The sequence below is a fragment of the Phodopus roborovskii genome, unplaced genomic scaffold (assembly GCF_943737965.1).
Source record: "Phodopus roborovskii unplaced genomic scaffold, PHOROB, whole genome shotgun sequence".
Classification (NCBI taxonomy): domain Eukaryota; kingdom Metazoa; phylum Chordata; class Mammalia; order Rodentia; family Cricetidae; genus Phodopus; species Phodopus roborovskii.
The window spans coordinates 14,639,964-14,667,520 of record NW_026125052.1 but is presented as its reverse complement, the minus strand read 5'-3'; the positions used below and the strand labels follow the sequence as shown (position 1 = coordinate 14,667,520).

The 27,557-nt window shown below is 40.3% G+C and overlaps 1 protein-coding gene across 5 annotated transcripts; it reads left to right on the top strand.

Annotated features, from left to right (window-relative positions):
* Positions 1-4,245: 4,245 nt before the first annotated feature.
* Smarce1 (SWI/SNF related, matrix associated, actin dependent regulator of chromatin, subfamily e, member 1) lies at positions 4,246-24,265 on the top strand. 5 transcript variants are annotated; one of them, XM_051176149.1, is made up of 11 exons: positions 4,246-4,386; positions 6,211-6,262; positions 6,440-6,483; positions 9,632-9,736; positions 13,913-13,993; positions 14,973-15,104; positions 15,384-15,555; positions 19,803-19,975; positions 20,581-20,682; positions 21,394-21,604; positions 23,987-24,265. In XM_051176149.1, the coding sequence occupies exons 2-11, from the start codon at positions 6,256-6,258 to the stop codon at positions 24,193-24,195; spliced, it is 1,236 nt and encodes a 411-aa protein (XP_051032106.1). In that variant the 5' UTR covers positions 4,246-4,386; positions 6,211-6,255; the 3' UTR covers positions 24,196-24,265. The 5 variants fall into 5 exon arrangements, with proteins under 5 accessions (XP_051032106.1, XP_051032114.1, XP_051032123.1 ...); XM_051176157.1 differs by lacking the exon at positions 9,632-9,736; XM_051176181.1 differs by lacking the exon at positions 6,211-6,262 and having other exon boundaries at positions 4,255-4,386.
* The last annotated feature ends 3,292 nt before the right edge of the window (positions 24,266-27,557 follow it).

Here is a 27,557-nt window from a genome sequence, read left to right as displayed (position 1 = left end):
CAAACTGTAATAAATATAGATGTAAAATATGTTTGTGACTAAGTAATGAGTTGTTGCAATGATTTTTTAAAAACTAATTTGTTTAATGCAGGTACATTTGAGACCTTAAATAATAAATACCTGTTTTAAGATACTAGGTGGTTATAGGATTTTTTTTCCCTAAACAACAGCAAAAAGGATTATAAACCGCTGTTCTTTGTTTCCAGCTGAAGTATCATAAGGGCTATAGCTATGCTAGCATTATAGTGCAGCCTTCAAAATCAATCCCCCTCCATCCCCCTCCCTCTCCACATGTGTGTGTATATATACACACATACACACATATGTATATATGTTGACCAGTAAATATGCTTTAGCCACAAGGAAATTATATCAAGTAACTTTTAATATAATACAGGGATTTAATATGTCTTTTTTTTTTTTCTATTACCTCAGGTCCCTTTTAGCCTGACTTGCTCTATTTAGTAAAAAGAAACAATGCTGTTTTATCAAGGATACAACAGCATATTAAGTGTTTATTCTTGCATAAGCATCTGACCTATAACTGCAACCTATATATAAAAATGTTTCTTTTGGGCTGGAAGCATAGCAAGGTAACAGAGCTTCACCTAGCACAAAGGAGGACTGGGTTTGGACCTCAGGAAAAAAGGGGAAAGTTTCATTCATCACTACATGCTATAATTTTATTAAAGCTATGAAGTCCAATCATACAAGCTATTGTACTGTTTACTGTACTATGCAACAATGATTTCGGTAAGGTGATGCATTTAGTGTAATCTACTGCAGTACGATTAGTACTGGGCATTGTGAAACAACAGCTTGCTAGAGAAATTCCACTGTGCAACTATTGTGTGTATAACATGCAGTACTTGAATTTGTAAATAAGTTTTGTTTGCTATGAAGCACTTTAAAATCGGAATATGAATTTACCAAAGTAAATGATACCACTATAATAAAAAAAAAATTGAAACATGAACTGTAAGGCTGCCTTGTATCTGATCTCTCTTATTCCAAAGATGTCTGTACATGGTTGATCCAAGCAAAGCTAGCCTCACTTGTCACTTGAGGAAGAAAGAAAACTGCACTCACAGTAGATGGTGGGTTTAACTTGATTCACAAGGTAAACTAAGGATGGCATGCTGATGCTTTAAAACCCATCAGGGTACCGGGAGTGCACACCTGTAATCCCAGCACTGGGAAGGCAAAGGTGGAAAGATTTTTAGTTCCAGGGCCAGCCTGAACTATGCAGTGAGGTCTGACAGACACACACACACACACACACACACACACACACACACCTATAAAAGCCTATACTTCTGGAAAGCATGTAACAGCAGACAGCATTGTTTTCGAAGTTCTTGAAGGACTCCAGTCACTGCCGTCACCAGATCATTTATAATCCCCACAGCAACTATACAAAACAATGCTATCCTCTCTTACAGAGGAATGGAGATGCATATTCCTCCATCTCCTGAAAATACTTCAAATGTATGAGTTCATAATGGGGAAAAAAATGAAGAATAATTCCAGCTACTAACAGCTGTAGGATCCTTGTGCAGGCTCTGTGGGTAATTAGTCATGTGAGAGGAGGGCTAGGTCTATGCTTCCTAGGCCTCAAGTTCACACCTGAAGACAAAGAGAAGGCAGCTTGCTTCTAGTTGCTGCCTTCCCCGCCTCACAGCTGCTTGAAAAAAAAAAAAAAAAAAAAAAAGCACATTGAAATGTCTGTCGAGGTACAATTGAAATGTACAATCTTACTTCAATGAAAACTGTCTCTGGGAGTAAAGAATTTGTGAAGGAAATTATAACTGACGATTAAGCAATAGTTCAAAGCACAAGAGGTATTTTAAATTCAATTATTTCAGGAGAAATTATTCCTTCCTGGTAAACTGCCCAACTTGTACTGTTCTGTCACGCCAGTGTGTGAAGGACAAGTGATGTCTAAAGAAAAAGAAATGATTTTTTATACTGAAGTTTAAAGTATATTATTTAAAAATGTTTTTTAATCTATTGCATGTATGTGATAAGTCATTACATTTATTCTGTCTGTATGTGTGCCTGTGGATCACATGGAGCATGTGGAGGTCAGAGGACAACTTATACAGGTTAGTTCTCTTCCATGTGGGTGGATCCTGAAGATTGAACTCAGGTCTTCAAGCTATGAAGCAGGCTTACCAGCTAAGCCATCTTATACATTTTCGAAGGAGATCATCCTCCTTCGTCATCCATTAATTTCACAGATAAGTATCTAAATATATCACCTACTGTTCAAGATGTCAAATATTCCCACCCCTAGACAATGAACTACAGGCAACCAAGGATCATTGGAGCCAGATAGTCTTTCCCAGGGATGAAGCCCTAACTGGTTATCCAACACCAAATGGTCAGCTCTGAAATCATATGATAGGGACACTAAACAGGTTGTGTTCATTTAGCTATGTTTCTCTCTCTCTCACTCTCTCTCTCTCTCTCACACACACACAGAGAGAGAGAGAGAGAGACAGAGACAGAGACAGAGACAGAGAGAGAGAGATGTAATTGGTCTTAATAATAAAAACATGGAGTCAGATATTAAGGGTTGAAAGCTGAAAGACCAGAGAAGTAAAGAAAGGAGCCAGACACTAGAGTTCTTACCTCTACGGAATCTCAGACCAAAATTCCTGTCCCTAGGAATCCTCGTACTGAATGGGCTGAGCTCATCTCCTCCGACCTTATATTCCTCTCCCTACCCAGCCATATTACTTCCTGTCTACACCTCCCAAGTATTGGGATTGAAGGTGTGTACCATCAAGGCCTTGCCTCTCCGGTTAACTAGTGGCCTTGCCTCTCCGGTTAACTAGTGGCTAGCTCCACCCTCAGATCTTGAGGCAAGCTTTATTTGTTAGAGCACAAACTATCACCACACCCAAAGCACAGTGGCCCCTCCCGCAATCTCCTTTTCTACCACTCCACCCCATGAGCCCTAAAGCAGAGAAGTAGCAAGGCTAGAGTTGCCCAAGCAAGAGGACCCTGGATCCCTGATGTGACCATTCATCGGACACACTCTCCTTTAGTCTTTCCGTCCAATGTGCTTTCATTTCGTTAATTTCTACTCATGAGTATGAAAACATTGGGCGACGGAAGAACGGGACAGTATTTTCACTTAACCCTGGCACTGCACACTTCTAAAGACACCTCATTTCCTGTTGTCACAACCAGGATAAGGGCCAACAGGTAGTCCCAGTATTCAACCAGTTTCTCTCAATGCTAACTTTGTCATCTGCTCATGTTTCCTCCACTGTGACTCGCATCAGCTAGGTGTTTCTATACTTCCTATGGTCCCTCGAAATGCTTGGAATTAGTAAAAAGGACCCCTGGAAAGGTCCAGAAAGGTGCCTCCACACACACTTACTGAACACCCAATTACGCGGCTGGCCCTTAGAAACCATGGGTAATTATTAAATTGTCCCGTCCAGATGCCTGAACCTTTGTTTTAAAGACTTTTCAAGATTACAGATGGCCCAGTCCCATAATAACGGGTATCAAGACACAGGACTACAAAGAGCCAAAGAAAGGACTGGCCTGGGAAAGTTCCAGGAGGGCATCACAAAGAAACAGTTGAGCTGGCTACTTGAAAACAGGCGAGGCTAAGCTGAATCGGTTCTCCTGGAAAGAAATGTGAATTGTCACAGGTATGCGACCTGGTGAGAGTGAGCTGACAGCTGCGGACCCTAAGCTCAGAAACCCGTCGCCATCACTCAGCCTCTAGAAGCATCTGGAAAACTACAAAACTCCCGTGTTGCTTTTCGCTGAGGCTGTTGAGGCAGGGAGCCCTGCTGGGCGCCGGCGAGGACCTAATCGCGGCGACCCGAGTCCTCCCCGCCTCCGTCCTCCATACTCCATCCCGCAGCGGCGTACTGAGGACCACAGTACGGGAAACGCCGGGGTGCGGGAGCTGCGTCCCGCCCTCTCCCGGGAGAGGCTCCGGCGTGCCTTCGCCCGGCGCGGGTCTCACACGGCGGCACCCACCGCCTCGGAGAATCCCCGCCGCACTCCCGGCGCAGTTGCTGCCGCCCGGCCGCGAACCAGGGCCCCTCAACGCGGCCCGGCCCGGCCCGGCCTTCTCCGCCCTCCTCGCCGTGACGAATCGGCGCCTGGCTGGGACAGGACCCAAACTGGAAGAGTTCTGAGGAGAGCGTGGAACCCGGAAAAAAATCCTCGGCCGCACTAAGGCTCGCCGCGTCCTCCCTGGAAGGCCTGTTCGTCTGACGAGAGCCGGCCGCGGCCCGCAGAGAAATCCCGGAGCGTGTGGAAAGTGCGAGCGCGGAAGCTCCGGCGCGAGGGGCGGGGCGAGCGCGGGACAAAGGGAAGCGAAGCCGGAGCTGCGGGCGCCTTTTCGGCCCGCGGGTGAGTGTTTCCAAGTGGGTCCGACCCGGTCGGGGAGGGTAGCGAGCTGTGATGCTGCGGCTTGGCGGGACCCCGAGTTCCCGCGGGGTGCTGGGGATCGGGCTCAGCTCCGAGGCGGGAACTAGGGCTGCTGCGGCCTCTCTGAGGCCTAGCGGCGGCGGGGTCGCAGAGAAGCCCCATCCGGGACAGCTGCTCGGAGGCGACACTTGTCCCCTTACCCTGGACCCCGACGCCGGCCGAGCACCGATGCACAACCCCCCCGGGGGGGTGGCAGAAAAGCTCACCCTCAGAGAGAGAGAGGACCTCCGGAAGCCCTCCGGGCACGGCCGCGGGGTTCCTCGCCCACCTGGAAGGTGGTTCCCTTTTTTGGTTCAGGCAGCGACCTAAAGACTCCCGGGGTGGCCTGGTGTGAGGAGTGAACTCTGGGACGGTGTGGGTTGGGTTTAAACCCACCTCTGGCTTTAGACATTTTATCTTAATCGCCCTGAAGCTGTTTCTTCATTTGTAAAATGGGGACAGCTGAATGTATCTGGTAGGGTCGTTGTGAGTAGTGAGCGAGACTGTATTAAGCCTACCTTGTAAGGTAATAATTCAACAAATACTGGGTTCCGTGCTAGGCACTGGGGTCAGATCCACTCTTAAGAGTTTATATTCTTAGCCTAGGAGAGCGATCATTTGAACGTATTAGCAGTGAAGTGTAAGGTAGCAGGGACATTGTTACAGTTTCTGTCGGGGCTCCCCACAGCAAGGCCTACTAGGTGTTGATGGAAGGAAAAGAGGCCTAGGTTGAAAACCTAAGTTGTTTCCACATCAGAACTCCTACCCTGATGATTTGAGGCTTTCCTTAAATGAAATGTGGAAGGAAAACAGAAGTGTTTGTTTTACATAGTGTTGGATGAAAGGTGCTCCAGAAGTCATAGTTTATTCACCTTCTTTCTAAAGATAATTTTTCATCTCTTTATACATTACCATTTGTGGTGTGTGTAGAGTAAGGATCGAGCTCACATCTGTCCATGTTGTGAGCTGGTAATACTATGACCAAATTTGTGAAGAATTGAGCAGGGTTTGAGCAATACAGTAATAAATTAAACCATCCCTCCTCTCTTCACGACAAAACCTAGTCATGTTGGCATGATGTGTAAGGGAAAATGCCGTTAATCTTTGTGACCAGATAGGAATACAGAGAAGTTGCAATTATTCTACCCAGATAATTTATCAAGAAAGTACCGGAGATAATTTCTAAAATGGGCTGTAAAGGACCAAGAGTTGTCCAAGTAGACTCTAAAAGTTTATCCCAGCACTTATGAAACTATTTACCAATAAAAGACAATGTAAAGTTCATTGTCATACCAAATTATCTTCCAGGAATAGGACATTGTTCTGCTTCAATAAAAGATGTCCCTAAAAGAAGCAGAGCCACTGATTAAGGATTTGTCAGTATCTGGTAGGCCTTGTTGGGGTCACCCTGATAATACATCACATTCTATTGTCATTATTTTTTTTTTACCAGTCTAAGTAAACGTTTGCATGGCATCAGCAAAATGTTTTCCATACAAGACGTGGCTCAATATCATAAGCAAAAATTTAAAAATCCATCTCTAATATAACTCTAAATTTCCCAGTAACTTATTCTCATCATTTCTGATCAATCAAGGACTACAAGAACTAGTTAAAAATATGCAAAAGGCTTGATTACTAGTGAATAACAGTGAATTTTGCTCAGAATACCAATCAAACTACCCTATTCTTTAGGAAAACATTCTCTTATGCTTGCTGAGTTTTGATTCTCTTTTTTTTTCTTTTTTTTCTTTTTTTTTATTTTAGTGTCTCAGATTCATTCTTAAGGAACTGAGAACTTAATCTTCCAAAATGTCAAGTAAGTTTCAATTTTTATATTTATCAATCTGTGTTAATACAAGACGAATGCCCTAGCGAATGGAAATTCCAAAATACTCTCATTTTTTTTTTCTTCAAAACAGGACCATTGGTAGTTTTGTTGCATAGTATTATATCTCAGTTGTTTACAAGAAGTTATTTATTTTCTTTCAAACAGAAAGACCATCTTATGCCCCACCTCCCACCCCAGCTCCTGCAACAGTAAGTTTTAATTTTCTTGTTAATGTAATAGCCAAGTCTGGCCTTGATACAAAAACCCAGATGTCTTCCAGTGACAGTCACTCAGTCATTACAGTCACAAGATAGGAAATTCAGCTAAAAATTAGCTCTTCCTACTAAATAAAATAATTCTTCTCATCCTACCTTGAACCAAACCCTACACCTAAAAATACATACTATGAGCTTCCAACCTCCTGTGCTCTGCTTTTTCCTAATGGGAAATGCGTAAAACACTTCTTTCTTGTTTTCCTTGTTAAAGAGTCTTTAAGTTGATTGAGTAAATACTCATTCTGGCATTATTTATTCTTTTGTTGTTGTTGTTTTTAAACCTAACCTTCAACTGGTTACATTTTTTTTTTCTCACTCTAAGGGCTAGGAACATAGCTGAGTGTCAGAGCAGCTGTGTGCTCAGAGTGTGCAAGGCCCAGGTTGGAACCCCAACAACACAAATTTTTTAATTAAACTTTCTTGTCTGTATATAAAATTTTTCACATTAAATAAAGTTTCTAGTTCTGAAGATAACCACACTCATCATAAATCTTATTTTCAAGCTGTTCAAGTTAGGATTTCATTACCTGTGGGTCAGAACTTGCTACTGAATTTTGTTCTTCTCCATAAATTATAATGATTGGCTGACTGACCTGTTTCCAAATGTCTAATGGTAGGAATTGTTTTTACCCAGCAAGCTCTAGCCCAGCTTGATCAGCATGTAAAATAATTGTCCAGTCCACAGTTCAGATTTAACACAAGTATACAGGCCCTTGTCGAAATGCTAAAAACCACTTAACCATATCCTACAAAATCAGAATCAGGGTTATTTTTGATTTATTTTGTTTTGTTTTGAGACAGGGTCTCTATGTAGCCCAGGCTGACTTCGAAATGGTGATCCTTCTGCCTCGGCCTCCCAGGTCCTGGGATTATCAGCATTCCCAGCCCAAAATTAGTTCTTTAATGTCTGCTAGATCTTCCTCCCATGCCCTCCACCAACTAATTTCAGGCTAGTTTCCTTTTATTACTAATGAGTTCCTGTATCATTTTGTTTTCTCCACTAGGTAATTAGTGTGACTTACTAACCCATAGGTGAATGTTTTAGTTACATTTATCAGCAATTTGTTTTTCCTTAGATGCTCTTTTTAAAAAGCATATCATACATTCTTACATTCACTTCATGTAATGTATAGTCTGTAAAATTGCTTCCAGTAGACTGTGAAGTCTTGTGCTTCGTTATTTTCTTTCTTAAAGAACACCTCTTACCACCATCTCCATCACATACTCATGGTTGTGTCCAGATTGAGTTAAGCGATTGAGAGCCTCCCCTCAAAGATATAACTAGGCCCCTCGACTTTAGATATGGTATAATTACAGTATGATAGTTTCATTTTTTTTAATTCCCCTATTTGCTTACATTATTGCTTCATATTGAACCTGTAACTCGTTCTTTATGCAGTGTCTGGAGGTATCATTTTTATATAAATACTGCCTCCAATAGTGTACAAACTTACTATTATTGAGATAAAGATATTTAAAAAACCAGGATCCCCTTCTGAGTTTTCATACAAAGAAGGGGATTTTTTTTTTTTTATTCCCTCATACCATAATTTCACATTTTCACACAAAATGCAGAAACTAGGGTTTATAACATCTAGCAGAATGGATATGAAATGAGTTAGTCTCTCTCTCTCTTTTAATTCCATTGCTTTTATCATCACCACCCACTCCCTCCACAGCCACCACTCAGATGAACCACTCTGTAATATGCACTTCTTTGGTGCCTTACTATTTCATCTGTGTTTTGCTACTTAAATATGCCTAATTTGCGTCTTTTCTAACTGTGGGCTATAATTAATCACTCTGTTCTCTAAAAAAATGTAACATGTACTGCCTGCTTGAATGTCTTTGGATACTTAAGATATGTACAAGGGCATGTTTTAGGAAATGGCATTTATTTGTGACAACTGGAGTTTAGTGGGGATGTGTCAAGTGTACTTTTGTAGAATTCAGTAGAGCTATGTTAATTGCATGTAAAATGACATTGCTATCACTTGTTATGATTGAGTTTTACTAAGTAAACTATACACTTTGGTCTCTTTACTACATTCTTTTTATGCATTATGCCTTGATTTTATGAACATTGGATGTCATTGTATTAACCACAAGGCCACAATTACATAAGAACCCATTTGTGATTATATGAACACATAATTCACAAAAATCAAGAATTTTGTCGCTGCAGCCAGCAGTTGTATTTGGAAAGGCTGAGAGCCTTCAGGAAATCAGATGAAAAAGAAGTTCAAGTCTGTCAACTAAAAAAAGTAGTTCCCACTAAAATTAAATGCATAAACTGTTCATGATTACCTATGGAAGATGGACCAAGAAGAGCTGGAAGAGAAAGCCTATGAAAGAAAGACTGGGTTAACGATCAGATAGTTCCCAGTATGCAATCTATGCATTCCTTACAAGTCCTCGTTTTGAAATCATGCATGTGACATCCATTGACTCCAGCATATGTTCTTTCCTATTGACAATTCCTGGCTTCCTGATTTGAGTCTCTTCTCATTTGTCACCTATAAAATTATTTAAAGCTGTCTTTGAAAAGCAGATCCATTTCTTGTTTTTTGTTTTTAGTAAATGAGTGCATTGGTGGCATCCACATAACTGTCCAATAAACCATGTTTCGTTTGCATGTAGTGTTTTCAGACTTAAATTTACCATACTTGAAGCTTTCTCATCCCAGACATCACAGATTGACAAGTTGTTATCTCATACTGTTGACCATGAAATAGCTGTAGATGTTTGAAACTGCAGTGTGATGTTTTCCTCAGACACAAAACACAACATACTCAGTCTCACAAGCATCCTTAACCCTAACCCACCGAGGAGAAGAGGGAAAGAAAAGAAACACACAAACGCACGCGCACATGCAAGCACAAACATACTTGCAGGCTGGTTTCTCAATTTAAAAAAAAAATTCTTAATTTCCTCAACAACAAAAAGAACAATTACAACACATCATTGCTTGTTTAAATTCAGGTTGCTTTTGCATGCCATATGCAGATCATTTTTCATTTCTGTGTTTTCCTCGTTTGAGCTCATTTCTCATTCGTGTTTTTGTCTCATTTGTTTCCATCAGCAAATGCCCAGCACACCAGGGTTTGTGGGATACAATCCATACAGTCATCTCGCCTACAACAACTACAGGCTGGGAGGGAACCCGGGCACCAACAGCCGGGTCACGGTAGGAGAATCAACTATTACAGCCTCCGGCAAACAACTGGAATTGACCAGAAATGCCTCCAGAGTTAGGTCCTTTTGAATCAGAAGCACAGCCATTTAAAAAACAAAAAAAAAAGTGCAGACTGGAATATGTACTTGGAAGAAAAGAAATCCATTCTGTTTGGTGATCAGTAGGGTACTATATATGTAAACAAATCTAGAATTCTTTTGGTTAAAATATTTTATGTCGTGAAGAGTATCTTTTGTTGTTTAAGGTAATTGGCGTTACTCTCAAGGATGTAGTTTATTAAGGAATGCTGGGACTTTAGACCTGACTTCCATCTGGACTGGAAAGCTTTGGGCAGACCTGCTCTCAAACTTCTACACTCAGTTATTTGTCTTTTGGATTTAGTAATTGGCCTATCTGAGACTCATTTCTTTCCAGTTTAATACAGAAAAAAAAAAATTACTGTCACCTAAAGAAATTTCAGGATAAAACTTGAATTAATTCTAGGTGTTAGATAAGTACACCTAGAATTGTTGTGAGAAAGATGATTCCTAAAAGCTGGGATGTTTCATTTAAGTGGTCCAACTAAGATAATCAAAACTGGATGACATACTTTAAAGCTTTTATCTTTTATCAAACTCCAAGGAAATTAAGGTAATAAATCCAAAAGTCAAATAACCTCCATTAGAATGTGGTGTTGGTGAGAATATATACAACACAGAATGGCTGTAAACTTTTTAATGTCTGGTTTTCATTTGCTGTATTCATAAAAAAGAAATGTAACTCAAAAAAAAAAAAAAAAAACCCTCTCACCCTGTAGTAATGCTATAGTTGAAAACTCGTCACTATCAAACCATGTGTCTATCTTGATAAGCACATTGCTTAGCTTGATAGGTTTTGTATGTCTAAATTTTCCATTGTTTCTGCATAATTTGTACTTCATAAACATGTCAAGTTCTATGTGCCATGCGTATGTCACAGTATCTGAAAAGGATTCTGACAAAATATGTTTATGTGTGCATTGTGCAATGCATACAGTTTCTATGTGCAGCAGTACATATTTTTCCCTGGCCTAAATGTGTTGTTTCACAAGTGTAATGAGTGGCAAGGTTATCAGATGAAAAAGAACATTCTGATGCTCACAGTAAGCAGAATTAGTTTTGGATTTTTGTGTTCATGCAGAAATTTATTTATAGGTAATTAGAAAGAATGATCATTCTCAATGGCTCCATACAGTGAGCTCTTGGTGGCCATGCTAATGGAACAGGAGTAGTCACTGTCATAGCTTGACTTTGGGTTTGTATAAACAACCAGTTCTTAATGTGTATATAGCTGAGAGGCTTCTGTGTTGGTACAAAGTAAGGTCATTCAGTAGAAATCTTACTAGAAAAAGGAGAGTGCACTCATTTTCTGGGTCTATACTGTTCATGTGTCTTTAACCCTTTCCCTTCTGGGGGATAGAAGAACTCAGAATGCAGAGTGAGCTCTAGTCTTTGGTGTAGGGAGTGGGCTCTAGCCTTCAGTAGGAGAGTGAATTAGGAGTGAGAAGTTTGGTGTTTGCCTTCTTTGTAGTTGTTTCTTCTGTTACCACCAGACTGATGTGATCAAATTGCTAGAAATCTGGGCACTAGCATTCTCTTATAACCCTGACTTACTGTTTTGGGACTCAGTTGGTCATAAAAAGTGTTTGTAGAGAATGACCCCAACGATGGACTACTTCGTGAGGAATGTTCCTGTTGAGTAAATTGTTAGCTATAAATAGCCATAGTGATTTGATGGAATGATTCTGTGAATCCCATGCAAGAGCTTTGTTACATGTCGGTTGTCTTCAGATAATAAAACACTTAGGTACCAGATTGAGACCTTTGGAGGGCTTAGGATAGCTTTAAGTGCAGCCCACACACCTGATCACTTTATTCAGATAGTAGTTCGCATTCTCCAATATACAGGTTCAAAAACAGATTGAGACAAAGTGTTGTCTTCTTGTTGGTAGAAATCCTGTCTCCAGAACAAAAGAAACTTTAATTGAGAAACAACAAAAAATTCTCATGTGCTATCCAAGATAACTTGATCACAAAATCATGGACTTTATCCACAGATGGAGTAGGACCTAACTCTTAGATAAGAACAGTTTTAACAAGTTTCCCCACTTCCAATTCATTGCAAGTGGGAAGAGAGAAATTGCAGAGATGGAGAATTGGTGCTACAGGTGGATTTCATGATAGCAACAAGGATAAGTCCTCATGGAAAAAGCAAGGTTGAGCTCTCCAGAATTGTGCTCCCAGACCACTTAGCCAAAGAGTCGACTAGTTTTTCATTACAGCATACAATGACTGTTTCTAGGTGGCTCTTACCAAGAAAGGATGAGATAATGTGCTCAGGGCATAGTAGACGATGTCTCGGACATTTAGAAAGATGCTAAGCAAGTTGGTGATATATGATGATCCCAAACCTACTGGAATTTCACTTTACTATTCTTAAGGAATGGGCCAAGTGTTGTTTTGTGGTGTTATTTTGTTTTTGTTTTTTATTTGTAATTTTATTCAGGTACCTTTCTTTGGGAAAGGAGGTGAATTAGCAAATCTATTAATATTCTTTGGAAGATGTAAGCAAATACAACTAAACATTTTTAACTGTTTTAATTCCTACTTAAAGTTTGAAAAGTAAACATGTTAGAATTTTTACCTGTTAACAGTATTTTGGTACCTTCAAATCTGGGCGCAACTTTTTTTTTTTTTTTTTTTTTAATTTATTTATTTATGTGACCCACTTTGTGTTCCAAAAGTTTGTTTGGGATCTGGGCTTAAAATGTTTTCTAATTACATGCTGTGTTGAGAAGCAGACTTTCCATGCATAAGGTTAGCCATGTAGGACTCTGACTTCTTAGGGTTCCTGAACCATGAGGCCCACTTGATTGGCTACTCTAACCACTGTGATAGTTTCTGTCCACATGTGTCCCTTCATTTCACCACCCACTGCTGGCTAAGACCAGATCTGTGTGGGGTCAGAGCAGCAAGGACTTGCCAGTGTGTGTGTTGATAATTAGAGTGAAGCAAGCCATCCTGTCCCCATTCTGGCAGAGTCACTATCAGCCACTCCCCCCCCACCCATGTTGGAGCCAAGTGTGATAGACCATATTACTTCTTATGACTCCCTCATCAAAGCAGTGATATGAAGAGAAGATATAACAATCAAAACCAGGTGTCCTTGAAGTAGCAGCTCCATACAGGGCATCTGCCAGAAGTCACCTGGTGTCTCCTTGCCTGTAGCATCCCCCATAGACAGAACCAATCACTGTACACTCTGGTTGCTCCCTCCCTCACTTTTGCTCTCACCGCTGTCCTCACTGCCCTTTTGAAAATAGTTTGTGTCTTATCTTTCCTTGTCCTCATTTCTTCTCCACAAAAGCAATGTTGTGGGATGGGCCTCAAAAATAACCTAAGCGAGGCCCAGCCAGAGTCTGCCAGTGCTCAGCGCCTAACAGGCGTCTTTATTTCTATGTGGCAATCTGATGAGGACAAGAACCTGTAAGAAAACCACTGCCTCAAGACTACTAGACAGAAAATTACAAGATAATGTAAAACCTTAAGAGAAATAAGTATTTCTAAAGGACATATTTTTTTTCTTTTTAAATATATTTGCTAGATTTTTAGTTACCTCCTGTTTTTTATTGGGTTTTTTTTTTTTTTTTGTTTTGTTTTGACCTGGGAGGTGGTCTTTGTATTTGGATGGGGTACAATCCTGCGTGATAACAAGATCCCCTGTAGGCAGTGTGTGTGTGGTAAGTGCTAAGTGCTCAGAGTCTACAGATATCTAATGTTGACTGTATGCATAATAGTAACTGAGCAAATTAAAGGACACCAGGTAATGTCCTAAATGTGAGGCATTTGGCATGTAACCCCATTTTCAGTGTATGGTTATGTATAATATTTTATTCTTGCAGCCAGGTTGTCAAACAGTGGAAATAAACTGCTAAGTAAAACATTAAATATTACCTGTTTAAAATCATTTTCTTTTGATATAAACATTTCTGAATTTGCAGTGATATCTATTTTCTTTGGAGAAAATATAAGAATCTTGTATCCATGGACGAGTAGAAGAAAGGCGCATTAGAATTTTTAAGAGACTTTCTTTTCAGGTGCTAGTGAACTCCTTACAATTGAATAATGCATGTATTTATCTCTTTTACAGGCATCCTCTGGTATTACGATTCCAAAGCCTCCAAAGCCACCAGATAAGCCGCTGATGCCCTACATGAGGTACAGCAGAAAGGTGTGTACCAGGGATCAGGACCGGGCAAGAGCCCCTGCCCTGCTGACTCAGACTGTCCGTGCCATTTCAGACTGGCTTGGCATCTTCCTTACACATATTTGGGGAAAGGATTTAAAAACTTGTATTTTTTGTTTTGTTTTGTTTTGTTTGAGACAGGATTTCGCTGGGTATCTTTGGAGCCTGTCCTGGAACTCACTCTCTAGACCAGGCTGGCCTTGAACTCACAGAGATCCACCTGCCACTGCCTCCTGAGTGCTGGGATCAAAGGCGTCCACCACCGCCACCCGGCCAAAAACTTGTAATTTTTAAAGTGATTTGTTCTGATTTCAGAATTCTAGAACTTGAATCCAAGAAGAACATGGTTAAATAAAATGCTAAAATCTTTTAAACAGATTAGGGAGCCATGAAAGTAATATTAATATCTTTTGGAGACTATTGAGACATGTGGAAAATGTTAATTAGAAAAACAAATATAAGATTATATAGATTGATATTTTATTTTTTCTAAAAATAAGTCTGGGATGTAGCTTAGTAGTAAAACATTTGCCTAGCCTACATATAAGAGCCTTTAGGATCAATTCTAAGAGCACAAAATTAATAAGTATACTAAAAATATTATTTTGATCATAATTATTACATATATGTTTGATGTGATGCCTTTGTATTATACAAGTTAACTGCTTCTAAATTCTCATGAACTGTTACAGATATAGTCTTAATTGTTTGGTCAGTTTGCTGTAAGTGTGTACTGTGATTAATGATGTTCTTAAATTATCAGTTTCAAGTATTTATGAGTAAAATGACATGGTGTATGAGATAAGCCAGCTCTTGGCAGTTTTAAAGCAGGCTGATTGGTACATACTAGTTTGATACTGCCTTCTCTGCTTTTGTTTGTGTTTAAAGGTTTTCATAGTAGAGTATTTTTAAATGATTATATTCTTAGGCATTAATATTGAGTTTTCAACTGTTGACTTTTAAGGTCTGGGACCAAGTAAAGGCTTCCAACCCTGACCTAAAGTTGTGGGAAATTGGCAAGATTATTGGTGGCATGTGGCGAGATCTCACTGATGAAGAGAAACAAGAATATTTAAACGAATACGAAGCAGAAAAGGTAGGGGGGGGTACATAAAATATTTTAAACATAAATAAAATATTTTATTATTTATGAAAGAAATATAAGGTTTGACCAGAAAGCTGAGGCAACACTGAGGTTCTGTCCACCAAGCTCTTCCACTCACCTGACATCTGAACCTTGTGTTCTCTGTTCAGAGAGATGACTGTCCCGACACCATGCTTTGCCTCATGCCCCTGACATTCAGATGGTCAATGCAGGCACACACGGTAGCTTCTAAGGTGCACATTATAAAACCAACGCCCCTTTCAATTTCAGATAGAGTACAATGAATCTATGAAGGCCTATCATAATTCCCCTGCATACCTTGCATATATTAATGCAAAAAGTCGTGCAGAAGCTGCATTAGAGGAAGAAAGTCGACAGAGACAGTCTCGCATGGAGAAAGGAGAACCTTATATGAGCATTCAGCCTGCTGAGGATCCAGATGGTAAGGGGAAATGTACATTCTCTCTGAATTAAAATAGTAGGCTTTTATTCTTTTAAATGGAAAAGTGTAATTTTAAGTTATTTCAATAATAGGATTTTTGTGTATGACTTTCTCATGAGAAAAATACTCTTTAGAGTATGTAAAAATGATTAAAGTGGGGGAGCTATATCTATTACTTTTCAAAGTCTTTGTACTCAGAATATAAGATTTATTTGCTTCTCAAGACAAGGTCTCACTGTGTTACTCAAGATTTGCCTTGAACTGATGATTTTCCAGTCTCAGCCTCCAAATCCTAGACCATAGGCTTCTGCTGACACACCCTAAGCAGCACTGTGGTCTTGTTTGTTTGTTTGTTTTGGGTTGGGTTTTGTTGTTGTTTATTGTTTGGTTTGGTTTAGTTTGGCTTATTTGGTTTGGTTTTTTGAAACAGGGTATCTAAACCTATATAGATAGCCCTGGCTGTCCTGGACTGGAGCTCACTGTGTAGTTCAAATTGGCCTCACAGAGATCCGCCTGCCTCTGCCTTGAGTGCTGGGATCAAAGGTGTGTGCTACCTTATCCAGCCTACTTATTTTGTAAATATTTAAAGACACTCCATTACATCTAGTCATTTTTTGTTTGTTTGTTTGTTTTGTTTTTTAATTATGTGTGTAACAAGACTGCAGGTTTGTACATGTGAGTGTAGCACCTGAGGAGGCCAGAGAATGTGTCAAATTCTCTGGAGTTAGAGTTACAGGGGGTCAGGAGCTAGAAATTGAACTCTGGTCCTTTAAAAGAGCTGTACATGCTCTTAATTGCCACATCCAATCTTACAGATAACCTGAATTTACTGAATTAGAGGCTCTTAGGTGCAAAAATTAATGAGTGTGTCGAAGCATTGTAAAAACTTAATTCAAAATCCAGTATGAATTTGAGAGTACCACTTATGAGATCACTCGTGAATGCCTATCATATATTACATGTAGACAGGATATCATGTATTACACATACATTACTCACAGATGAACAGGCTTCCTAATTAGGATTCCATGTGCAGATTACTCTCCTGGCCTCCCAGCCAGGCAGTCTGCAGCCTCAAGGGGCCCCTTTGATAGCCACCTCCCTTTAGGAGCATGCTCATCCACATACTTAGCATAAACATTTACTTGTCTCTGTGTCCTACTGCATGGTGGACACCAAGATGGTAAATTAAGATCCCACTTAAACATACCAGAGGGAGTTCTTTAGAACTTTAAAAGAGGGTTATAGAGTGGAGGAGGTTATAATTGCACCAAAAGATAGGAATAAATTCAGCTCAGAAGGAGGAAGAATTAGAAATGAGTTTCAAAAGGATTCATTGGAGTTACTAGCAAAAGTTCTCATAAATGTAGTAGAGTGTAATAAAATGGAAACAGGAATTTAATGTTACGCATAGGCACTACTCAAGGTTTATATGCAGACTTCAATTATCCAGATGAAATGGTTGATGCAAGAAAGACATGACTAAAACAAGGGAAGAGCAAGTAAGCCTGAAAATAGCTGGGAGAATGGAAATCTATATAGTAGAAACAAAGGTTGGCAACACAGAAGCCATATGTAGAAAACACAATATTTCCTAAGCAAATATAACAGCAGGAACTAAGTTTGAGAGGCTCTTACATGAGCAGTAACATGGAATGTAATAATTAAGCTATATTAATATAATGTGACCCTGTACGACAGTGGTTCTCAACCTTTCTAACACTTCGACCCTTTAATACTGATCATGTAGTGAGCCCCCACCATAAAATTATTTCATTGCTACTTCATACCTGTAATTTTGATATTGTTATGAATGTAAATATCTGATACACAGAACATTTGACATGTGACCCTGTGAAAGGGTCCTTTGACACCACCCCATCCCCACCCCGGGAGTGAAGACCCACAGGTTGAGAGCCACTGCTCTAAGACTTGAGAAGTAGAAAAATGTACAGAAAACCAAGAGATGGGAGCCACCCATCAAAAGATGAAGGCAGCATCTGCTACCTTCTTAGAGAACTGTCAGAAGGTTCACAAACAGACCTTGATTCACCAAGACAGTGAAGGCTTTTAAATGACTCTTGAGAGACCATTGTGTGCAGCATTCAGGCCTCTGTAACAGGATTCCTTAAGCGTGGTAACTATACCTCTGTGAGACACTAAGGATTGGATGGTGCCATGACAACCTTTATTTCTATCTATATTGGAAGGAAAACTTGATTTGTTTGATGAGTTAATGTAAAAAAAAAAATAATATTACATAGATATTAGTACAGACGGCTACGAGTTATGTGAAGCCAATAAAGCAAGTTAAAGGAAACACCTGTGTTACTAGAAATAAGCACACACTTGTTATCCCAGCACTTGAGAAACTAAGGCAGGAAGGATAATGCAAGTTTAAAGCCAGCCTGGGCTACACAGTAAATTTTGTCTCAAAAAAAAAAATCACACACCCTGGGGCTCAAGAGATGGCCCAGTAGATAAGTGTTCTTGCTGTGCAAGCACAAGTTCACATCTCCAGTACACATGCATGTAAGAAGCCAAGCATTGGATAGCTGGCATATGCCCATAACTCCAACATTAGGGAGCTGAAATGGGCAGATTCTGGACCCATGATGGGCAGTTAGCCGAGTCAAAATGTTGAACTTCTGGGGCAGCGAGAGACAGACCTTGTCTTAAAGAGATAGAAGAAGACACCTATCATTCTCTGGCCTCCACATTCATGTGTACATATGTGTGCATACCTGAGACTGACATGCATGCATGCATCACACACACCAAAAATAACACAAATGTGTGTTGTATGTGCCTAATAACAGCCATGTGCATGTTTATAAATTTAGACTCAAGTATCTCTGAGTGTGTGTTGTATGTTCCTGTGTGTGCCAATGTTGGCTATCCTCCTTCTTGTGATACAGTTGGGTATGGTGTATGCCCTGTACTTCCCTGTGCTGGCACATGTGGAGGTTGGAGTACAGCCAGAGTTTCTTGCTGTTTGGCTAGAGTGACCATTGAGCCTTCTGAATTTGCCACAATCAGTGTTTCCTTACTGTTGGCCGGGACCCAGATTTAGATCTTCGTGCTTGCCTGGCAAACCCTTTATCAAGTGAAGCCTCTCCTAGCCTTGAAATCAAGTTGTGGTTTTTCTTTCTGTAACATTAGTTTAGGTCTTTACCATTTTTAATGTAATAAATCATAAGTACTGCCTGGAAAACTAAATATTGCTAGAGAAGATGGTGATGTTATTTTTACAGGTGGATATTTTCATTAATTTTAACAGCTGTGATAATAATACTACCTATTTATAGTTCAGCATTTATCAAATGCCTTCAATCATTACTGGGAGAGAAACATTTGCTAGAATTTCTTTTTTGTTGTTGTTGTTTGTTTTTTTGTTTTTGTTTTGTTTTTTATTTTTTCGAGACAGGGTTTCTCTGTGGCTTTTAAGCTGTCCTGGGACTAACTCTTGTAGACCAGGCTGGTTTCGAACTCACAGAGATGCACCTCCCTCTGCCTCCTGAGTGCTGGGACTAAAGGCATGCGCCACATAAATACACCCTTCACTTTTGGTTTCTTTTTTGTTTTTTTGTTTTGTTTTGTTTTGTTTTGTTTTTCAAGACAGGGTTTCTCTGTGTAGCTTTGGAGGCTGTCCTGGGAACTCACACTGTAGACCAGGCTGGTCTCAAACTCACAGCACTTGCCTCTGCCTCCCAAGTGCTGGAATTAAAGGCATGTGTACCTGTATTTGGCAGAATTTCAAGTACTGCAGGCTTCACATAGATCCCAGAGCTAAAAGAGATATGAACATATATTGTGTTTTAACCAAACCTCAGACACAAATCATCCCTTAGTACAGTGGTCTCAATCTTCCTAATGACCCTTTATTAATACAGTTCCTTGTGTTATGACTTCCAACCATAAAATTATTTTTGTTGCTACTTCATAACTAATTTTGCTACTGTTATGAATCACAATGTAGATATCTGATATGCAACCCCTGTGAAAGGGTCATTCGGTTATCCACCCTGGGGGTATGACCCAGTTTGTGAACTCCTACCTACAAGCTTTATGGAGACAACATTTCAGATGGCTGTGTCTTCTGTCTCTGTGTGGTTCTTACTGCCCTGACTCCCCTGATGCTGGGCAAATCCACTTGGTAGGACACTGAGGGCCACACTTGATAATTGCTTGTTAACATTGTTCTGGTTACTAGCCACCTAATTTCTAGACCATTTCCTTCATTCCAGATTATGATGATGGCTTTTCGATGAAGCATACAGCCACTGCCCGTTTCCAGAGAAACCACCGCCTCATCAGTGAGATCCTCAGTGAGAGTGTAGTACCTGATGTGCGGTCGGTTGTCACAACAGCTAGGATGCAGGTCCTCAAGAGACAGGTCCAGTCGTTAATGGTCCATCAGGTAAGGGCAGAAGCATTCGCCATAATAAAAGGGAGCTGTGCCTGATGAGAGGACCATTCCTCAAGTTTAGTAAGTTTGTCATTCAAAGCTGTAATGAAACATTGTAGTATATCTTTTAAAAGATGGGTGCAAACTGAAGAATTTTAGGGCACCCCATCAGCCTTTGCTGCTTTACTATAAAATGATTTTCCTAAAAAATTTACTCATTAACTTCTTGTTAACAGTAGTCTTTCCTTATGTTACATTTTTAAAATAATAGCTAGATTTTATACTACTAATTTTTTTTTTAATCCAAAATCAGTGGACTGTAGAGATGGCTTAGTGGTTAGGGGCATGTACTTTTCTTCTGGAGAACCTGAGTTCATTTCCTAGAACCCATGTGAGGTGGTTCACAACCACCTGTAACTCCAGCTCCTGGGAACCCAACACCCTCTTCTGGTCTCCCTGGGCATGTACACTTGTATACATACCCACATACACATAATTAAAAATACACAATTATACTTTAGAGCATAAACTAATTTTAAAATTACATTCTTTGTGTGCTTTACATCTGCCTTAGAGAAAACGTATAATGGTATATAATCTGATCTGATACCTTGCAGCGAAAACTAGAAGCCGAACTTCTTCAGATAGAGGAACGACACCAGGAAAAGAAGAGGAAATTTCTGGAAAGCACGGATTCCTTTAACAATGAACTTAAAAGGGTACCTATTCCATTCATTGACTGCCTTTATCGTGTGCCTGTTGCTCTGTTTTTTTCTTAAAGTAATGTTGTTATTATTGAGTGTTGATCACTTTAAAACAATAGTAACATCACAGTGTAACTTGCACTGTCTTTATAAAAATTATTCCCATTTTCTGGAAAAATTACAATAAATTTGTAATGTCATGTAGTATGCATTTAAGTCATAGGCCCACAGATGATAGAGCCCTCTAATGCTTTTGTTTAAAATCTTTATAGTCTTGAATTGTTTTCACTTTATTGTAATTTATTCATAGATGTCTTCATTAGATGTAGTTCAGTTGGGGCTGGTGCTGTGCACCTTTGATCCCAGGTAGAGGTAAGAGAATCTCAATGAGTTCAAGGCCAGCCTGGTCTACATAGTGAGCTCCAGGACTACATAGAGACCCTGTCTTGAAAAAAAACTTAAAAAGTGAATGAATGAACGAACGGAATGTTTGGTAGATGAAATGTGAGTGAAGCATCCTAAGGCTAGCCCAGTCCTGGACAGTGCTCCCAGCAGCCTCTGCATTTCCATATCTGGTGTGCTACTAGAGTACAGTTTGAGAACAAAACACTGCTTTGTTTTTCTCCCTCGTGTAAATACCATTATTAAGCCAAGAAACAACTCACCTGACTCCAAGTTTCAAAGAAGAAAATGTTGCTAAGAGTTCTCTGATTTGTTTTTGACTAGTTATGCACTCTGAAGGTAGAAGTAGACATGGAGAAAATTGCAGCTGAAATTGCACAAGCTGAAGAACAGGCCCGCAAAAGGCAAGAGGAGAGGGAGAAGGAGGCAGCAGAGCAAGCCGAGCGCAGTCAGGGCAGCATCGCCCCTGAGGAAGAGCAAGTGGCTAACAAAGCCGAGGAGAAGAAGGATGAGGAGAGCATCCCTATGGAGACAGGTAAGCAGCTCCTTGGTACCGGGACATATGAGGACTTTTGACAGCTGGCTTCTGACCTCCCTTTCTGGATGCTTTGCAGCAGCCATGCCCTTTAGTTAATCTCTGTGACTTTCCAATCTCACTCTCCAAAGTAGACACCCCACTGCTGTTGCTGTTGCTGGCACAACAGGGCAGCATGGTGTCTCAGCCTTGTGGTCTGAGCTCTTGTACCCAGGTGGGTACATGTGGCTCTGGGGACAGACAGAAAGGGTCTCATCCCTTTCCCCATCGCTGTGACCTTACTGGGCGTTTTAGCTCAATTCTTCATTTGAACAAGTACCTGCCTCTGAATGCATTCTGGTACTGGATTTAACATAGGAGTAATAGGCAATAATATTTGAACCTTTATGGCTACCATTTACCTAAGATGTAATCATCATTCTCAAGATTTGTTGTCGTTGGTGTCCTAGGACAGCACAGGGCAAAGTAACAACTGTAAGCCTCCATCTTTCTATAAGTAAAGTTTCAATGGAAGGTCACCACACTCGTTTGTGGCTGCTTTGAGGTAGGCTGTGTGTGTGTCTGTGTGTGTTTAGGACTTGAAAGACTTCCTGGCCCACAAAGCCTAAAATGATGATTATCTAGGCCTTACATGCAGATAGCTGACCTCACCCTAGAGCAGTTTGCTTTTTGATATTCTGATTTTCCTAAATAAAAGCATTCTTTAGGGTTTTGGTTTTTTTGTTCTTGTTTTTTGTTGTTGTTGTTGTTTGTTTTGTTTTTGTTTTTAAAGTTAAACTTACATAAAACAGTAATGAACTTGGTTATTCTTGGAGTTTTGAGATCAACTTGCCTTCTGGCAACTATTGGCCCTGCCTAGTGGGTAGACAGGAGTAAGCCAGAGGTAGTTACGGGATACCATCAGAGTCCACAGGAAATAGAAGGGACATGGGCATACTTTGTACTCAAACAGCAACTGCCCATACAGTGTTTAATGGAACATCAGTACCTCTAGCAGGGAGTTACGCAGTATTTAACTCAGCAGATTATCTTTTCAGACAAGTCTAGTTTTAATCTTCATTTTCTGGGCCTCTTTCTGTTTTTGTGAACCTGTTTTTTACCATAAATTCAGGACTGAAGCACATTTCTGTGGTTACAGCAGATGCTTGGCAGTCAGTATGCTTCTTTCTCATCTTGCAACAAGACCATGTGCTCAGTCTTGAGTCTGTTTGCCCTTAAATGAAGTTTGTCTTCCTCTGTCAGCAGAGGGTGTTTACTCAGGTTCTGTCTTCTAACTTAGGGGGGGAAGGGGGAGGGGAACTAAAGAAAAAAATACGAGTTATCAAAAACCTTGTGCTTTTAATTTCCGAAAGGAAATGGCCCAGCAGGACTTGCAACAGAGCATGGCATATTCATTCTGTGCCTTCATTTTGTGAATTTCAGGCAGGATCATGCTATACTACATTGTCCAGGCTGGCCTCAAACTCCTGAACATGAGGAATCTTAACCTCAGCCTCCAAGTAGCTGAAATGTCATATGCCACTGTCTCTGGCTTAATTTTAATGTTACATTTAACCCAGTATATCCAAAATGTTGAAATGTTACCAACATCTTATTAACATTTTAGGCTAAAGAGTACTCAGTGGGTAGAACCAGCAGGCATGTAAACAGCATGCATGATGGTATATACATGTCATCCCAGCACTGTGGAGACTGAGGCAGGCAGATCCCTAGGGCTCACCCTCGCAAGCCTAGCCTTTTTGGTGACTTCTGCACCAGCAAGAGAGCCTGTCTCCAAAAGGTGGACAGTTGTTTTTTGTTGTTGTTGTTTATTTGTGCTTTTTTGAGGGTTTCTCTGTGTAGCTTTGGAGCCTGTCCTGGAACTCACTCTATAGATCAGGCTGGCCTCGAACTCACAGAGACCTGCCTGCCTGTGCCCCACAAGTGCTGGGATTAAAGATGTGTGCCACCACTGCCTGGCTAAAGTGGACAGTTCTTGAGGAACACAACACTTGCAGTCCTCTCTAACCTCCATATGGTGTGTACGCACATACACATACAATACGCACACACACACACACACCCGACTGTCTTATATTCTTTTGTCTCAGTAAGTCTTTGTAATCCAGTGTGTATTTCATACACTTCATAATTACAAAAGCTCCGTTCTCACAAGTGTTTGGTTTATATTTAAATGTCATAAACCTATAGGTAAAAATGTAGGTTCTTGCACCCTAAGTTGTCTCAAATATGGCTAAAAATTCCTGGGTCATAGTGGTCCATTTCAGGTGCTTCTCCAAGTGTGGGTAGTGACTATCTTATTGGACAGAACATCTTATGCCATCAGCATAGTTAGAGTCAATGTTTGTCTTGGAACTAACCGTGGCAAATGTGTGATTACAGAGGAGACACATCTGGAAGAAACAGCAGAGAGCCAACAGAATGGGGAAGAAGGCACGTCTACTCCTGAGGACAAGGAGAGTGGGCAGGAGGGGGTCGACAGCATGGAGGTAGAAGGGACCAGTGATAGCAACACTGGCTCAGAGAGCAACAGCGCAACGGTAGAGGAGCCACCCACAGACCCCATGCCCGAAGACGACAAGAAAGAATAAATGTTGCCTTGTTTTATGTGTCCTAAAACTTTTTTAAATGAAAAAAAAAAATGGTTTTTTTTGGTTTTAATGGTGTTATGTGGTCTGTGTATTAATTATTTCCTTTTCCATTGATACCACCAAAGTCTTTCCAACCATCAACATCATAGCACGTACCTTTCTTATCTTCTGAGAATTGGCCCTTTCCTTTGGATACTGTTACTCTCGGTTTCTGAAGCTTCCGAACTGAAATAATCCAGAATTACCTTTGATGCTGCAGAATCTACTCTTAAAAATGCCTTCCTTCATCTCACTTGGGTGCCCACCAAAGCAATAGCTTTAACCCTTTCCAGCCCCATCTTATGTATTCGTACAAAGGACCCTCTTAAATACATCATGTGAGTATGTTTGTTCACTTACCTTTTCATTTCTAATGTCAGATAACAGTTCTCCTACAGGGTAGAATAACCTGACGTTAACTACACAGAGAGCAGACTGCTGCAGAAACACCTCCATGGTAGAGTAGTCGCTGGTGTGAGGTCATTAAAGTGAACACAACACATGTACATTACAGTGCTTTTCACTAGTTAATATGGATGTGTTCTGGGAAATCCATCCTTACTCTACAGGGGGAAAGAAATACTTTTTAATCAAGTTTGTTTTCCAAAGACATGATAGACAACAGTGCTTAAGGAATGGAATATTCTTAGAATCGACTATAAATTTCAGAATGATTACCCATTCCAGAAGAAAAACAGGAATGAAGTTTATCCACTTGAACATATTTTACAGTGATGAAAACCTCAAGGCTTGAGATTCCATAGATCACAGCCTACCTTTTTGAGAAACCCTTAGTAGTCTTAGAGAAACAAGAAAGATTGTGGTGTGTTTCCTAAAACCTAGAATAGGTTTTTACTGATAGTGATATATATGATGGTATATGTTTCTTAAAGGTCCAGACATAATAAAGAAATGAAGACAAAGATCTCAGTGTTTTTATTGCACTATAAAAGATAAAAGGCATATAATTTGATCCCGTAGTCATGAAATGTCATACATGAAGACCCTTGTCTCATGAACTATCAGTGTTAATTGGACTGTGAAGAAATCTATGATGTTTGAATAGTAAGAAGTGTTGCTAAGTGATGAATACAACGTGTGCTCAAGCAGGACACTCTACCTGCACTCCTCAGTACTTGAGTACTCAGTCGGTTAGTGTCTGCTTCTACACTGTTCAGTTTCCTGAGCGGAAGCCTGATGTGTAAGGTCATCCTTTGGTCAATTTTTCCATGGTTCTACATGGAATTACAATTCCTTGTGAATCAAGACCTTTGTTATCAACAGGTTTTTGTGTATGTTGAACCTGTGGAGCCATAACCTCTTGTTCCAGACAAAATGGGGAGCCACAGACAATCCTCTGGTGAGCTGGAGCAGGACACGTGAAGTCTTGGGTTCTTACAGTGCCAAGAGCATGGGAACATCTACTATCACTGAGGACAACACTGGGAAAGGAGTTCTAGACCAGGCTGCTGGTCTACTAACCTTAGTGGGGAAGAATTGAATTAAAGTTTTTGTTAGACTGATGCAGTTCAAAAAGATTCTTAGTTTTGAGAATACAGAGTGTAACAGGTCTTTGATAACCATATGCCATAGGCATTAGACAAGTAGCTTAAACTGAGTATAAAATACACAGAAATATCTTAAGTCTCACTATCCTTACATGATGTGCTTTTGTTTTGCATAAATTTAAGGGTTTACATTTTTTTAAGGTTCTAAGAAAAAGGGGGAATTCATAATCCCCAGATTTTATAGAAAATTCATATTCTGCAACTTGCCCAGACAGCCTACAGGCCTTTCTCTAAATAACTGACCTGAACAGAACTGCTAGGTGCAGCATAGTAACATTCCTGTCAGCAAAAGGTGGGTACATGTCGGACTGGTCCCAGCACAGACACATGAGCTGAGAAATGCCTGTTTTGAATTTCCACAATACTCTCGTTATGTTGTTTCCTGTTGGTTATGGTGGTGGGTGCTCCTAGTTATGGTAACGCTGTACTGAATTAAGAGCAGGACAAAATAAAGTCATGGAGACATGGAAACGGAAAGGAGATGATCACCAAGGATTCTGATTGAAGCTCTGGGAGGCTAAGCAAGAGCTTGAACATAATTGAATTTGCCACAAAGGCAACACATTCCTTTCCAATGTGTATGTTATGAAGACAGCAATGACACAGGATGTAGCTGGGAGGTAGAGGCAGGTGAATCTCTGTGAGACCAGCCTGGTCTACAAAGTGAGTTCCAGGACAGGCTCCAAAGCTACACAGAGAAACCCTGTCTCCAAAAAATAAAAACAAAAGCCTGGATGTATATATGTGGGTAAAGGCCTCACTCCTTTACCCAGACATTTTCTAGGAATTTCAACACTAGATGTTCTACAGTAATGATTTCCTGCCTCTCCCTGGTCAATTATAATCCTGTCAGTGCCCCTCAGGAACCACCCTGTGATCTCATTTAGGTTTCTTTACAACCCTTTGAAGATAATAGCTTCAAACCCCAAAATTTTCTATATGACTATTGTAAAAACAATAAAGTGTCACTCTGAAGCCCACACACATGCTCTCGGGTATTTTTTTTCTTTCTGATCACTTCTCTTTGACGATGGCATATAAGATCTAAATTAAGATACCTTTAATATGAGACTAAGAGAGGGCTCAGTGGTTAAAAGCATTGGTCTAGAGGATCCAGGTTTGAGTCCCAGCATTCATACTCACACGGCAGCTCATAACTGTAACTCTAGTTCAGGGGATCCAATGCCCTTCTGACCTCTCAGGGCACCAGGTATGCATTGGTGCACATCCATGCATGCACACAAAGCACTCATAAAATAAATCTTTTTAAAAGATAATTCTAGGGCTGGAGAGATGACTCAACACTAACTTCTTCCAGAGGACCCAGGTTCAATTCCCAGCACCTACATGGCAGCTCACAACTGCCAATAACTGCAACTCCAGGGGACCCTATGCCCTTACACAGACATACACATGAAAAACACCAATTCATATAAAATAAAGATAACTCTAATAAGTCCAACTCTGCTTCATACTGCAGTTCAGAAATTATTTACTATGCCCAAGTCAATGATCTCGAAAGATAAGAGACTTCAAGGCAGCAACTTGGAGCTATGTCTCCTTATTCATGGACTTGACAGGTCATAGCCTAGTAACCATCATCTGTACCTGGGGTACATATCATCTAGGCTTGTACACATACCCTTCATGATGTTTGCTTGACAAAAATAACCCAATGATAGATTTTTTTAATGTCCCTTTTACTAAGTGATACATGGCTATATAGAACTTTTTATTGTTTTGTTTTTGAGACAG

Bases quoted from the DNA above. Each gene is read 5' to 3' on its own strand.
- Smarce1 (XM_051176149.1), top strand. The intron at 13,994-14,972 runs GTGTGTACCAGG...TTGACTTTTAAG, and splicing joins ACATGAGGTACAGCAGAAAG to GTCTGGGACCAAGTAAAGGC. The intron at 15,556-19,802 runs GTAAGGGGAAAT...CCTTCATTCCAG, and splicing joins GCCTGCTGAGGATCCAGATG to ATTATGATGATGGCTTTTCG.